The following is a 15,484-nucleotide window of genomic DNA, read 5'->3' on the forward strand; positions in this document are numbered from 1 at the left end:
TGTGAATGTTTGAAATTCTCTACATCACAGAGTTGTGATGCTCAGTCATTGAGCATATTCAAGACGAGATCAATTGAGTTTTGGGTACTAAGGATGTGGGAATAATGTGAAAGGTGAAGTTGAGTTAGAAGATGATCTTGTTGAATGGCACAGCTCTTATTCCTCATGTTCATGTGCCCACCTTGCCTGTGACCACACTCCTGCTCACTGTCCATATCCATTAACATTGTACTTCTTAAAAAAACCCTCATTTCTTTTTAAAGAAATCTACAGACCGCTTCGATTATAATTTGTGGCAAAGAATTCACATTCTAATTAGTCCTTGCATAAGGACTATTTTTCTGTTTCCCCGCTCAGTATGCATTTTTTGAGTTCTATCTTGAATTTGTGCTCTTTTGCTAATCACTGAAAACAATCGCTATTTATCATGCAACCAACTAGGTGGTGCTCAGGGCTTGGAACAATCCCTAAGCTCAAGCTTTCCGTAGACCTCACGCAATGAAACAGAGCAGGGCAAAGAGAAATCTATCCGATGGCATTAGAGGATGACAGCTTGGCCAAACTTGCCAACAGAGTCCTCTTCACTAATCTTGAGGCTACCCCTTGACCAGGAGTCCAGGCTGCTAACAATATTTATTGTGCCATTTGGACGGCTCTGTTGTAACCGCACTTCCCTTCAGGATAACATCAGCTCCGGAGATATTCCAATGAGCCATGTTAAACATTCTGCAAGGAAACAGGAAGTAATTTGTCAAATGGAGATGACCTGCTTATCCATAGAGCCACATGACAACAGCATGATCACAGTGTTCACACGTCTCACCTTAAACCAGAAATGTGAATTTGCAAAAACTACAATTAAGTTTTTAGGACACACCATACATTGACAGGATGTATATAATGGTAGGACTTCAAAAAAGAAAACAGTCAGTGACTTTCACAACCAAAGTGTGTTACTGATGTCCAAAGGTTCCTTGGAATGATCAGTCAGGTTGGCAAATTCATTCTGAATTTAGCTACAATTACTGAACCTATGAGAGATATTTTACAAAAAGAGCAACAGTGATTTTGGGATATTGAGATAACTAACTAATTTCAGTGAATAAAGGGAAGGCTCATCTCTTCAGACATGCTGGTGCATTATAATCCCAGATTGCCCAAGATGCTGACGCATCCTCAACAAGCCTTGGAGCCGTGCTCATTCAGGTCCAGAAGGATAGTAACAAAAGCCAGTCTACTTTGCCTCCAGGCCACTAACAGAAACAGAGCAACGCTATGCAAATATAAAGAAAGAAGCATTGGCAGTGACCTGGCAGCAGAGGGATACCTGGGTTAGTTGATATACCATTCCAACTGAGACAGAACATAAACCATTGGTCCCCCTTCTGAACTCAACAAATACGTTTCAAACTTAGACTGACATGTTACCAGTGGACAGGTATGTATGTGCAGCCCACAGCTGCTGCATTATCCAGGGCTATGATTGATCACACCATATCCCAAGACTTAGTACCCCGTTTCAGAGGTAAAAACATTCTCATCAATCATAACAAATTCCCTACCCATCTCTGAGCAAAAACTACAAGAATTCAGAAAAGCACAGAAGGAAGATGTCGAGTGTACCCAGGTGAGGAAACTTTGCCAAGAAGGTTGATCAATATACAGTCTGGAATGACCAGCTCCTCCAAAAATACCATGAACAGAAGTAGGTGGGAGGTGTAGTATAACGGTTGAATAGTTATGGTAATGAGATAGTGATGTGTATTATGATGTAAAAGCTACAACAGCAGTAATTTGTTAGGGACTCTAAAGCAGACGGAATAGTCTATACACAGGAGACATGTACTTACTTAGTGTATAATGTAAATAAAGTAGTTTTATTAAAATATATGTTTTGAAGTAATCTATCTGAGTAGGACCAGAGTTACTCATGAGTAAAGGGAAACCTTCCCAGTAAAGATTAGGCCATGAGATAAACCATAAAACGTAAAGGGGCATCAAAGCTGTAAATAATACTGAGGTTAAACGAAGGTCCAGTGCAAATTCAATTTACACCTCTGCTTTTGTAATTTATTCATCTGGATATAAAACCAAAGATTTTCTTTACTTTATTATTTGCCTTATCTGCTTGTTCTACCCCGCCTATGTATAATTATGTTAAAGTCCCTCTGCTCCTCTATTGCATTTAAAGTGTGTTCTTTTTGCCTAAAATTACTTCTATGCATCATCTTTTTCTCTATTCAACTGAATCTGCTATTTGTCTGCTCTGTTAGCTTATTTATCTTGTCCCTATTTTTTTACCAAGTTTCAACAGATGTTAATATTGTTCGCTCAATTTAAGTCCAAATTATTTATATATTTAGTAAATCAGACTAACCCAATATAGACCTGTGTAACTGAATAAACACCACTAACCACATCTTTCCAATTGGATAAGTAGTTTTTACACTTTAAATCACTTTACTATCCATTTCACTTAATTTCATGCATCTTTATTCCCTTCTGTAGTTTATCAAATGCTTACTGAAAGTCTATATAAAGCACATCCACTGCATGTTCTTTAGCTATGATGTTGTTAAACTTCTTACTGTGTTCTTTAGCTATTCAGGTTTAGCATAACTTCTTTGCTTTTGTTCTCTTTGCCCCCATGTACAAAACTTAATTAACTGCTGTCTCAATCTGCCCTGTTACCTTCAATGATTTGTGCATAAATATTCCTTGGTCCCTCTGCTCCTGCACGCCCTTTAGAATTGTACCCTTTTTTTCTATTGCCTCTCCTCAATTTTCCAACAAAAATGATTCACTTCACATTTCACTGCCACTTGTCTGCCCATTCCACCAGCTTATGACCTCTTGAGGTTTATCACTTTCTGCCTCACAGTTGATGATACTTTCAAGCTGTGTATATCCAACTCTAAATCATTAATATGTATCAAGAAAAACAGTGATCCTAACATTGCCCCCTGGGAACCTCCACTACATACATTCCTCCAGTCAACCTGGCTATGGCTTATAAACAGAGACAAAAAGAAGATAATCATATCCTGCTGTTATGTTTGACAGTGAAACCTGTTCTTCTGGTTTTCTCAGTTGCAAAACAACAAGCCTGCTCACTCCAAGTTAATACCAAGGCCTTTAATACAGAACTGAGCAATTGCTGCATCACCATAGATGAGTTTCCAGATCGCCTTTCAGATGAAACATTAAACTGAGGCTCCCTTAGTCCTCTTGGTTGATGGAAAAGATCCCTTGGTACCATTTGGAGGACAGCACAAGAGTTCTCCGGGTGCTTTGACCAACATCTATCCTTTAACCAACACCACCTGAAAATCTCAGATAATCTGGGTGACACAGTGGTTAGCACTGCTGCCTCACAGCGCCAGGGACCCACGTTCAATTCAGGCCTCTGCTGACTGTCTGTGTGGAGTTTGCACATTCTCCCTGTGTTTGTATGGGTTTCCTCCGGGTGCTCCGGTTTCCTCCAACAGTCCAAAGATGTGCTGGTTAGGTGGATTGGCCATGCTAAATTGCCCCTTAGTGGCAGGGGGATTAGCAGGATAAATACATGGGGTTAAGGGGACAGTGCCTGGGTAGGATTGTTGTCAGTGCAGACTCGATGGGCTGAACGGCCTCCTTCTGCACTGTAGGAATTCTATGATTCTATTCTATGATTCATCTCACCGATCCTAATGGAACCTTGCTATGCCCAAACTGCTGGCATGTTTGTCCATGCAGCAAGAAGTCTAACAACACCAGGTTAAAGTCCAACAGGTTTATTTGGTAGCAAAAGCCAAATTTGCTACCAAATAAACCTGTTGGACTTTAACCTGATGTTGTGAGACTTCTTACTGTGTTTACCCCAGTCCAACGCCAGCATCTCCACATCATGTCCATGCAGCAACAGTGACTATACATCAAAACTAACTTATTGATTTTGGATGCCCTGAAGATGTAAAAAGAGCTTTAGAAAGGCAAGTTCTTTCTTTTCTCTTTATGAATAAACTCTACTAAATGTTCTACAGCCTCATCTGGTGTAATATAATTCTAACATTTACCTTTACTGTGGAAACTGAGACCAAGCACTTATTTTGCAATCCACCATTGTTTCAATCTGTAACTACAAGCATGCACCTTCATCTCCAAGTAGTCTGACATTGATTTTTATTATTTCTTTGTGATTTTCTTTTTTTGTTTTTATTCCAATTCAATCAAATCAAGTCCAATTCAGAGTCTCAACAAGTTGAGACATTCCCGATCCAAGCTGACAAGACAGGGCTCTCACCTCTTGTCTTGGGCTTGATCTACATGATCCAAGCTGATTGGAGTAGGCATTGCACCTCCTCCAAGGCTTTATCTCATTTGCATCTTAGCCAAAAGGCCAAGATGCCGCTTTTAAAAATTGCGGCAAATGAAGCTAAAATGTAACCTAATGACTTCAACCAAGCACAGCATGTCGATACTACACTCGATCTTAGCCAAAAGACCGAGAAATTGATGACTACTTCTAGACTGATGTTTTTCAGAATTCCTGTCCTACTCTTGATCTCCTTGTCTGTAGCATTCCAATGCTCTTTACATTTGTTCTATTTTCAATTTTATTATCTCTCCTTTAAATGCTAAATGTTTTTTTCTCCTCAAATTTGAACAAATCATCAGGAAACCCGGCCTCTGATATGCTTTTTTATTGTTTGTCTTAGTAGATTTCATTTATATCTCTTTCATCTCCGTTTAAATATTATACTAACATCATGTTCTATTTGCCAACCATTCCCCCCATGTAATCTGTTTAAAGCCCCATTTTTAGCTTGCTGTATATCATTATTTCCAGTTAATTCCTCATTGGCACGAGAGAGAATAATAAACATGAAATGGGCCTGAAAATCAATAGCATAGTAAGACGGAACTTAAAAAAGGAGTAGAAGCAAGAGTTAAAAGAGAAGTGGTTATATTTAAATAGAAGCTGTGGGCATCACACTAATATAATTTACATAGATATCTAGTGGTTATGGGAATTAACAAATAAAGATTAGTAGAAAAAAAAACAGGAGGAGAAAGGTTTAATAAATTTGTAAGGAACGACATTACAACAGGAGTATTTAAGGAAAAGATAAATGAGTAGCAATACAGAAATGTAAACAGTAGAAGCTTGACTCAGAAAAAAACATATAAACAGAAGAACTAAATTAACAAACATTGGGACTAAAAATAAAACACCAGGAGGAACAATTAAAACATATTACTGTAAGGAGTGGTAATTAAGGGTCAAGACGTAAAACAAAGTGTGAATTGGCTTAAAAGATTGTGGATTTCCTGTGACTGATACTTTCAATGCTTCTCTCTGGCTCACCTCCTCCACTATGGTTGCCCTCTCCACTTTCCTATCTAGGAGTCCTGTACATCTGCCACCACCAATTTGGTTGCTCCTCCACTGCCCTCTGAGGTCACCCTTGCCCCCAGCTAACACTCAGATGTGGCTGTTACTGCCACCACACCCTGCCCAAATCTCCCCAGTTGCATCTTCATTCCCACTCTAGCTCTCCGGCTATTCCCCCCCCCCCCACTCTAGCTCTCCGGCTATTTCCCCCCCCCCCCCCCCACTCTAGCTCTCCGGCTATTCCCCCCCCCCCCCCCCCCCCCCCCTCCCCCCTCTCTCTACACTTACAAGCAGAGGGAAAAGCAACCATGAACAAAGGGAGAAGAACAATAAGTGGAGGAAGGAAGGGTGGGGAACTGATGAGATGGAGGAAGAGAGGGCAAGGGGGGAGGAAAGCTAAGATGTGAAGGAAGACGAAATATGGGGGAAGGAGGAACAGGAAAGAGATGTAGAAAACAGGTGAAGGGGAAAAGGTGTTTAGCAGGCTGTTCAAGCAGAATGGAATATTATACCCCATTACTTTCTCTCCTCCCACTCCCACCCCCACTTACTTATCACCATCCTCCACACTCCATCAACTCTCCTACCTCCTGATTCTTGAGCCTCTCTTCTCTCCTGCGGTCCTCACTCTCCTTACTCATTTTCTGCTCTTCTGCTTATTCTCCATCTTCCCTCCCCCAGGATGATTAACAGGGAAGTTTTCAGCTGAGAGGTCTGTTACTTGCGCATTGTTAACTGAACACTAGATGGCCCACCAGATGGGAGTAAGCACATTATAGTAATTACAGGTACACTTCTCTAGTCATACTTTCTTATTCTTTTTAAAGTTGGGTGTCCAGATTTTCAAAAGTCAAAACCAAAAGGTTTTGGGAAGGTGGGTCTCTGTGATGATTGAAATGTTGAGCGATCACTGTCAGGGAGAGGGGCAGCTGAAGAGGTCATGTGATTACATCTCCTAGAACATGACCAGCCAGAGTTGGTAACCCTACTAAGACAACCAATTATTGAAGGCAGCAGTTACAAACCACATTATTTCATTGACAATTTTGCATCATTTTCTTGAAAACAAAACTGAACTAAGGTGTCATGTGTCACACAAAACCCCAGCCAGAAACCTCTACTCTACTCCAAATTTACTGCACAATGCATAATGGTACGATCAATCTCCATTTAAAAGCCTAATTTATTTTCACTTACACATTGGGTTTTAACAATAGAACTTTGAAAGGATATAGACAAGTTGGTGGAATGGGCAGATAGGTGGCAGATAAAGTTCAATGTAAAGTGTGAGATGATGCACTTGGTAGGAAGACCATGGAGGAACAATAGAAAATAAGGGGTAAAATTCTAAAAGGGGTGCAGGAGCAGGGGGACCTGGGTGTATATGTGTATAAATCATTGAAGGTGGAATGACAGATGGAGAGAGCAGTTAATAAAGCATATAGTATTCTAGGCTTTATGAACAAGGGCATAGAGAACAAGAGCCAAGGAGGCTATGCTGAATTTATACACATTTGTTAGACCTCAGCAGGAATAGTGTACACAGTTCTGGGCGCCACACTATAGGAAGAATGTGAACACATTGGAGAGAGTGCAGAAGAAGAATGGTTCCAGGGATGAGAAACTTAAGTAATGAGGATAAATCTGAGAGAATAATAGAATTCCTACAGTGCAGAAGGAGGCCATTTGGCCCATCAAGTCTACATCAACTCTCTGAAAGAGTATTTTACCCTGGTCCATGATTACCCTATCCCCGTAACCCTACGCATTTACCCAACTAATCTCCCTAATCTGCACATCTTGGGACACTAAGAGGCAATTTAGCATGGCCAATCCACCTAGCCTGCACATCTTTGGACTGTGGGAGGAAACTGGAGCACCCGGAGGAAATGCACGAAACATAGGCACAATGTGCAAACCCCACACAACCAGTCACCCAAGGCTGGAATCGAACCCAGGTCCCTGGTGCTGTGGGGCAGCAGTGCTAATCACCATGCCACCGTGAAGTTGGGACTGTTTCTCTCCTTGGAGAAAAGAAGGCTGAGAGGAGAGGGGGCTGCGCAGGATAGGCAGAAACTGTTTCCACTCATAAACGGATTAAGAACACGAGTGCACCCTTCCATATCTTATTCGTACTACTGTTGGAGGAGGGGTGTAGGCCCTGTCCTTTCGGGTAAACTCCATGAATTGCAGGTTGTCCTGGCATCTAGGTATCGTTTCATCCTCTTTTTCCATCCCTTAGTATTGAACCATTCTTTGTCAATTTGGCATTTTTAGTGATAGGTGGTTCTTGTAGTTAATAAGTACATACAGTTAATCTACTTAAGACTACAACTATTTCATTAAGACCTACTGAACAGTATCCAAAAACAAGACTTTCCTCAGGAGCTCTCCCAATTGATGCTGTAACTTTAGTGATTTAGAGATATACTCCGGTTTTATCATTGAGCAAAGAAGAAAATAAAGAAATTAATTTGCAATACACTGTGTTTTCTACAGCACATTACACTCCACTGCACAATAGAGAAAGGGGTTTTCTTTCTCTCTCAGAAACAAATATTTGCATTTGTATAACCTTTCATTTGGTCAAAATCTCCTGAAGTGTTTCACAGAATAAATTATCTATGATGTACATTAATTGAACTGTAGGCAAAGGTTAGATGCAATCAGGGTTAAATGTTGCCTTCAATTGTGATGTTCCAGCCTATGTAGGGCACTTATGCTACAGAGTGTGACATTTTCACTTCCCACACAGCCATTCTTTTGGCCATGTGAGTAAGTTTGCCAATTAGCACCAACCTTTGAACAATTTAATACCACAAACTCACATCTGCTTAGCTCTCCCCTTACTGGCTTTCCACTACTCTGCTCTCACTCCCTCACCACTCCACCTCCAAATAAATATACATGCATCAACACATCTGGAAAACCATTTTAGTGTCACATGAAATGCAACATAGATAAAACATTATCCACACACCTTTTAGATCATCCTCTTTCTGTTCTATATTTTCCTCTAGAGCAGGTAAGTGTGGATAGTTAAAGTCTTCTTTAAACATTTCTGCATGCTTTCCATTCAGAAATATATCAATCTGCAAAAAGACAATGTTATCAGTTTTAACAATATGATGGTGTTTAAATTATAATAGACTTAAGATACTTTGACCTGAATGTTACTGTCCCGTCCACCACGGGAATCGAAGCGGGCGAGGGGCGCACCATGGAAAGGTCCGTTGACCTTGGGCAGGATTTTACAGTTCAGGGTAAGTGAGGCCATGAAATTCAAGTTCGATTATGTGACTGATACTCCTGAGCACTGTCCATAAGGACTGCAGATCAAAAAATTGCAGACTGGCAACCACCATTTATCATACTTTTTTGCAGCAGTTTCTTTCTTACTGCACACTTAAGTATCGCCATAGCATTGAGTCACGTTGTGGTATGAACATTCTTTTGTCTCAATCAGGCTAAGAAACAGTTATGGGTTCAAATTCAGAGACTTGCAAATATTAGTTACTAATTGGTTCAATGCTGAAAAGTATGAGGTGATATATTTTGGTTGGAAGAATGCATATTGAATGGTACTATTTTAAAGGCGGCTGCAAGAAAAAATTCCTGTGGATGTCTGTGCACACATTTTGACAAGTGCAGAACAGGTTGACAAAGCAGTTAGTAAAACACATGTGATCCTGGGCTTTATAAATAGAACTATAGAGTACAAAAAACCCAGGATCTATATAAACCACCAGTTTGGCCCTAATCAGTGTATTGTGCCTGATTTTGGGCTTCACACTTTAGTAAGAACAAGGAGATTTTGGAGACGGTACAGAAGAGATTTACTCGAATGGTTCCAGGAATGAGGAATTACATTTACATGGATAAACTGGAGAAGCTGGAATTGTTCTCCTCAGAGCAGGGAAGTTTAGCAGGAGATTTGATAGATCCGTTTTAAATAATAAAGGGTTTACGCAGAGTAAATAACCGTAAACTATTACCAATGGCTGAAAAGTCGATAGCTAGAAGGAAAATTTAAGCTGATTGGCAAAAAAAAGATGCAGCACGAGGAGAAACTCTCTCACCCAATGAGTGGTTAGGATTTGGAATACATTGCCTGATCGGGTGCTGGATACCGATTCAATAGCGGCTTCCAAAGGGGAATTAGAGAAATAATTGAGTGAGAAAAGACACACAGATATGGGGGGGGGGGGGCTGTGTGTGTGTGTGGAAGAGAGAGAGAGAGAGAGAGACTGTGACGAACAGGATTATTCTTCAGAAGAGCCAGTGCAGCAGACTCAATGGTTTGAATGGCCTCCATCTGCACTGAACTGTTCTATGAATATCGGGGGTCATTATTTATCAGTCGCTTCCGAATTATCTTTCCTGGTACACATCATTGTTTGTCATTATAACGTTATCCTGCTTTGAACAACTTGTTATAATTGTTTTTTTTACTCTTTAGCTTTGAAAGTGCTTCTCTTAACACAATAAGTGTAACCAAGGATTAAAAATGATTTGCCTCACTTAATACCAGATGTCTTTTTCTCATACAAGCTCTAACCAATTCCTTCATAGAATTAAGTTACTTTAATACCAAGCACATTTAACAGAACTGGGAAAAAAATATGGACAGTAATTTCACATCTTCCACATAATTTGTAGTAAACTATGTTTAGAAGTAGTACAGAAAGGAGGCCCAAAGTGATGTATAACATTATCTTATTTAAAAGCAAAGTACATAATTTCTTATCTGGTGATGCCAACTTACACAGAGTACCTGTGCCTCAGTCTATGATGGGTTTATCCAAGTTTCCAATAGACTTCAAACTCAGACCCCTGAAGCATTTTAGAACATGAGTTTGTAACAGAGTACATCTCAGTGTCAATCTAGCTGCCTAATATTATGCAGGTTTGACCTGTTGTTTGGCCTCCAATATACGCATGTAATTTTATATTTGAATTTAAATCTTCTTGTAGCCTCCCATTTGGAAAGTGAGAATGCTAGATGCCATGCTTTCCTGTGGTTTCTAATATAAGCAAAAACACTGGTGCACATTTAAAATGAGCATCTGCTCACCTGCTAACTAACAGAAAAAAATCCACAGATTTGGATCAGTGGGGTTAGTGAGGTTGGAGCTTAGTTTGAGGATAATGCCACTTAAAGAATGAGGAACCAATTCGCAAATCATGCATCATTCTTGATATACAGATTGTGAAGTGTTCAAGATCCATGTGACATGGATGACAACAAACAAAACAAAAAAAACTTAAACAGACCAAGTAGTTGATTTCCAAAAAGGTGATGTTAACGCACATTCTAGAATGTTATTTGACAGTCTTGTAAAGTTCAAATAACCAATTCAACTTTTGGGCAGAAGGCACAAAATCCTGTGTTGAGAACAAATTAAGAGATAAACCCATGTGTGGGGATCTGGTACTGCATTGGGCAACATGAAGAGTACTAATTGACATAAAAGGTGCTTAAAGTTCTGCAGTTATCCTTAGTTAACAATTTAAATATTTACCAACAAATGTAAAGGTAGAGTTATCATTGGTGTAAATTGTTCCCACATTTTGTTTTTGGTTTTCTGCTCAAACATATTTGCATTTCACCATATTCAAAACCTGCCATAAACCAGCACATTGAGCAACATTTTAAAATATAGACCGGGATGCTCCAAAAATAAAACTAAGTGCCCAATGGCAGAGAAAATGGGAGTATTTCCCACCCATTTTTTGGGAGGTTCCCACCAGAATGAACCTCCAACACTCTGTGCAATGCAGAATACCTCAGCATGATTCCCCCTGGTAAGTAGGGAGCGGGGCTAATTCCTGCCCGAGAGGCCAACAGCATAGTGCTGAACCACTGCACATGCGCCGATCTGTCAGTGCAGAGATCAGCGCACGCACAGTGGCCCCCATCGCCGGCTTCCTGATCGCTGGCCTTCCCTGCAATCCCCTCATCACTGGCCTACTACACTCCTGGGCCAGCCCCGATCTCGCCCCCAACGCCCGGCCAACCCCGATCACCATCACCCCCCCACCCCGATGATCAAGCCCAATACGCCCTCATGGCCAGCCCTGACCGCCAACCTTCATCGCCTCCTCCCTCCCTCCCCCACCAATCCCACTTGCAGAGTGGCAGCACCCCCCCGTATGCTCCGCTCCTTCTGGCCCCGCCCACTTGGCACTGTCCTGTGCCCAGTGGCAGTGCTAGTTTGCCCCTTGAGCAGTGCTAGGGGGCCAGGCTGCACTGACCAAGGGGCACCTCCCCCCTTGTCTCCAACCTTCCGGTGAGGCTTCGATGGCCTCTGTCCCCCCTAATGGGGTAAGGATGCCTGTCCCCCATCAGTGGGGAGCAGTCGTAAACCCTGCTGGCAGGAACCACTCCCAGCCGGCAGGAGGGGGAAGAGACACTAGCGAGCCCAGAGAATACCTTCCCAGGCCCGCTAATTATATGGAAATTGTAATCTCCATATGATAATCAGCTCCGCGCAGGTTTCTGGCATGGAGCTGATTGCGCTTAAAAAAAAAAGCGCCTGGGGGACTCACGACTGGCTGAACGCTGGTCACGAACCTTACTAAAGGTCCCCTGCTGGTGTCTTCATAGAAACCCTACAGTACAGAAAGAGGCCATTCGGCCCATCGATTCTTCCGACCTGCTACACTGTCGGGAGAATCCCGGCCATAGTTTTTTAAAAAATTAAGAAAATTGTTGTATAAAATTCCCTGATATGTTTAATCGTGCTACAGCTTGATTAGCACAGCCAAAAAATTGATTTGTCACAAAGAATAAGCATTTTCAGTGCAGTGTTGTAGGTAACTGAATTTTAAATGACTGAACATGACTTCTAAAAAATATACAGGACCAATTAAAAAAATAGAACCATTTACTCATTTTATTGGAGCACAGTAGTCGATTTTAGTAAATTAATCCAATAATCTCCTTGTGCCCAAAAAGCTTAAATTGTGAAGCCTCCTCAAAGGCCTGCAGATGTGCGCAATTAGCAGAAGCTAGCTGCGGCGGTTAGGCCTTGGCTAGTTTTATGTATTTCTATCCCAATGTTTTTAAACCAAGATTGCAGAACGCGAGTGGAGCTAAATGTCATTTGTGCTTAAAAGTTAGTCCCCAGTCTCAGTTGCACCAATTTTGGATGAATTGTGCCAAAATAACAAGCAGTCAAGTGGAAACACCAGGCCAGGGAATCAACGCTTAAACCCCCAATCATCTGACTTGGCGCTAAACATGCTAGATTAACTTAATTAACTTAATATTGTATATCAAATCAGAATTTAGAGCAAAAAAGGTCCCAAATTATACGCACAACTCAGATGGCATCAATTTGGAAGCAAGGTTTAATTGTGTAGTGTAGACTGAACATGCTTTTCTGTGGAGCCTCTCCTTTGGTTTGGTATTTTAAAATGTTTAACACAATTACTATACCGTAAAATTCTGTTTTGGGTGTAAGAAGAAGAATGGCTTCAGAACAGGAGACCTATGAATAAATAAAGAGAATAATCAGTGTTGGTCTACACCAAATTAAGGAAGTACAATTTATAGAAGATTTCATTCTTTTTAAACCTACAGAGCAGTACAGCATTAATGGTTCAAATTAAAATTGTGAAACCATGAAAAATAGTAAAATCACATCTTCTTCCTCATCTCAACCTTACTTCCTTCTTGCTCACTCCTGGAAAAATATTATCCCAATTAATTTACAATTTTACCGCACTCTCAAAAATTCCTTTGGTCCTTCATTCAGCAAATCAATAACTGCAGACATGTTGTGATCAACTATATCCTCACCTCCACCTTTGAGGCTACAACTCCCCAAAAAACCATTACTCTCTCTCACCCTGACCATTCCTCCTGGTATGATCCTCATCTCCTCTCCCTTAGGACAATGGCCCAATTTTACCAAAATATCGCGTCCGCTTTCGGACACGAAATCGTGGTAAAGTTGGGCGTCGGGCCTAAAACGCGGTCCAGACCCGACCCAAGGCCAATCGCGCCTTTAACAACGGCCGATCCAGGCGCCGATCCGGCACGCGCTTGGATCGGCCAGTAGGCCGATTTAAATGCATTTGCATGCATTTAAATCGGCATAATGAAGCCCGTGCCCAACTTTACCGAAGTTTCCCACTTTACCATCCTCCGCCCCAATCTGCGCCCGCGCAATTACCGACCTGCGAAATGAAAGTCGGGAGCAGGCGCCTCCACAGCGAGGGTGTGAGAGGAGGTAGGCGCGTTGCGATCGGAGGTTCCGTGGTACTTACGTGCATTGGAAGTCGCAGCCATTCTGCTGTCCCGGGTGGGTGGCGTCTCAGGGACTGTGTGGGGGGGGCTGCTGCTCTGCACAACACTGAGCCCTGCAGTGCAGCTGGGTCCTAGCACCACAGCTCACTGCAGGCTGAAGGCTGGAGATGTGCACAGAGGGCACATAGCACTGCAGCAGCCTGCCAAAGCAACCAGGGACTGTGGCTGTGTGCAGCCTGGGGCTGGGGGGATTGGGGGTAATGGGGGGGCTGTGGCTGTGTGCAGCTTGGGGCTGGGGGGGACTGAGGGTAATGGGGGGCTGTGGCTGTCAATGTGCTAGGGGCAAGCAGCATTGCATGACTCCAACATCTGCTCCTCCCCGCTCCCCCCCTCAATCCACCTCCCCTGCACCCCCCCCCCCTCCCCTTATCCCCACCCCCCTTTCAGAGTGGCGAGATGGCGTTTGGAATGCAACCAATCGATGTGGCAGTACTATTGGTTGCTGCTGGAGCCGAGGAGGAGGAACTGGAGGAAGAATTGCGGGCCCAGGAGGCCCGGGCCGTACCACCTACAGGGCTGGAGGGAGACGACCATCAGAGGCAGGAGGTGGCCGACATTCTCCCAGGGCGGGGGCTTCGCAGAAGGAGGGAGCAGAGACCCCGGCACTTCCGTGCACGAGTCTCCTTCGAGGAGAAGTCGGACACCGTATGCCGCCAACGTCTCAGACTCCGAAAGGAGACCGTGCGACACCTATGTGACCTGCTGCAGGACCTGGCGCCGAGGGGCAGTGGGGGGCACCCACTCTCAGTGGCTGTCGGATTGACGGCAGCCCTGAACCTTTACACCACCGGCTCTTTCCAGAGCCCGAGCGGAGATGTCTGTGGCATCTCCCAGTCTGCAGTCCACACGTGTGTCAAGCAGGTCACTGAGGCCCTGTATGCCCGAGCTGGGTAGTTTATCAAATTCGACTTGGACCAGGCCCATCAGGAAGCCCGGGCTGCGGGGTTCGTGGCAATTGCGGGGATGCCAAATGTGCAGGGGCTGGTCGACTGCACCCATGTCGCCCTCAGGGCCCCCCTACAGGATCCACGATGATTCATCAAGAGGAAGGGGTTCCACTCCCTGAATGTGCAAATCGTCTGTGACCACAACATGACCATCATGCACGTCTGCGCCAGATATCCAGGTAGTGTGCGTGATAGCTACATTGTAAGGATGTCCGACATCCCTCAGGTATTTGAGGAGCTCAGGCTGCGGGGGTGGCTACTGGGAGATAAGGGTTACCCGCTCCGCACATGGCTGATGATGCCTGTGACGGAGGCGGAGACCCGCTATAATGAGGCCCATGTAGCCACCCGCGTGACAGTGGAGAGGTGCATTGGGCTCCTAAAGATGCGGTTCCGGTGCCTGGACTGATCCGGAGGGGCCCTCCAGTACAGCCCCCTGGTCACCTCGCGCATAGTGGTGGTGTGCTGTGCCCTGCACAATCTGGCTCAGCAGCAAGGTGACCTCCTGGAGGAGGAAGGGGAGGCGGAGGAAGGGGAGGCGGAGGAAGAGGAGGCGGAGGAAGAGGAGGCGGAGGAAGAGGAGGCGGAGGAAGAGGAGGCGGAGGGCGCCATGGAACACCTGCCAGGCGGTGCAGGGCTGGCAGCGCAGCAGAGGCGTGCGAGGGCGGCGAGACAGGCTCTGATCACCATGCGGTTCAGTGGCTCGGGTCTGGTGACAGTGGGATCCATTCCCCCCCACCCCCAACACCGGAATGTGCCTTCCAGTGATCCCGCGCATTGTCACACCGGAGTGGTGGGCCTGGGTACTCCGTGCTCGCGATATATCTGCCAGGCAGGAGGGTGATGACG

The 15,484-nt window shown here is 43.9% G+C and overlaps 1 protein-coding gene across 1 annotated transcript in view; it reads right to left on the bottom strand.

The window, feature by feature from the left end:
- Positions 1–13,670, bottom strand: part of LOC144488376 (uncharacterized) — a 32,981-nt gene extending 19,311 nt beyond the window's left edge. The window contains exons 1-3 of the mRNA XM_078206445.1: positions 13,555–13,670; positions 12,816–12,867; positions 8,355–8,466 (exon numbers count right to left, since the gene is read on the bottom strand). Of these exons, the coding sequence (XP_078062571.1) occupies positions 8,355–8,466; positions 12,816–12,867; positions 13,555–13,670 (280 nt within the window). The remainder of the gene's footprint in view (positions 1–8,354; positions 8,467–12,815; positions 12,868–13,554) is intronic.
- Between the last annotated feature and the right edge of the window lie 1,814 nt (positions 13,671–15,484).

The sequence above is a fragment of the Mustelus asterias genome, unplaced genomic scaffold (genome assembly GCF_964213995.1).
Source record: "Mustelus asterias unplaced genomic scaffold, sMusAst1.hap1.1 HAP1_SCAFFOLD_1500, whole genome shotgun sequence".
Classification (NCBI taxonomy): domain Eukaryota; kingdom Metazoa; phylum Chordata; class Chondrichthyes; order Carcharhiniformes; family Triakidae; genus Mustelus; species Mustelus asterias.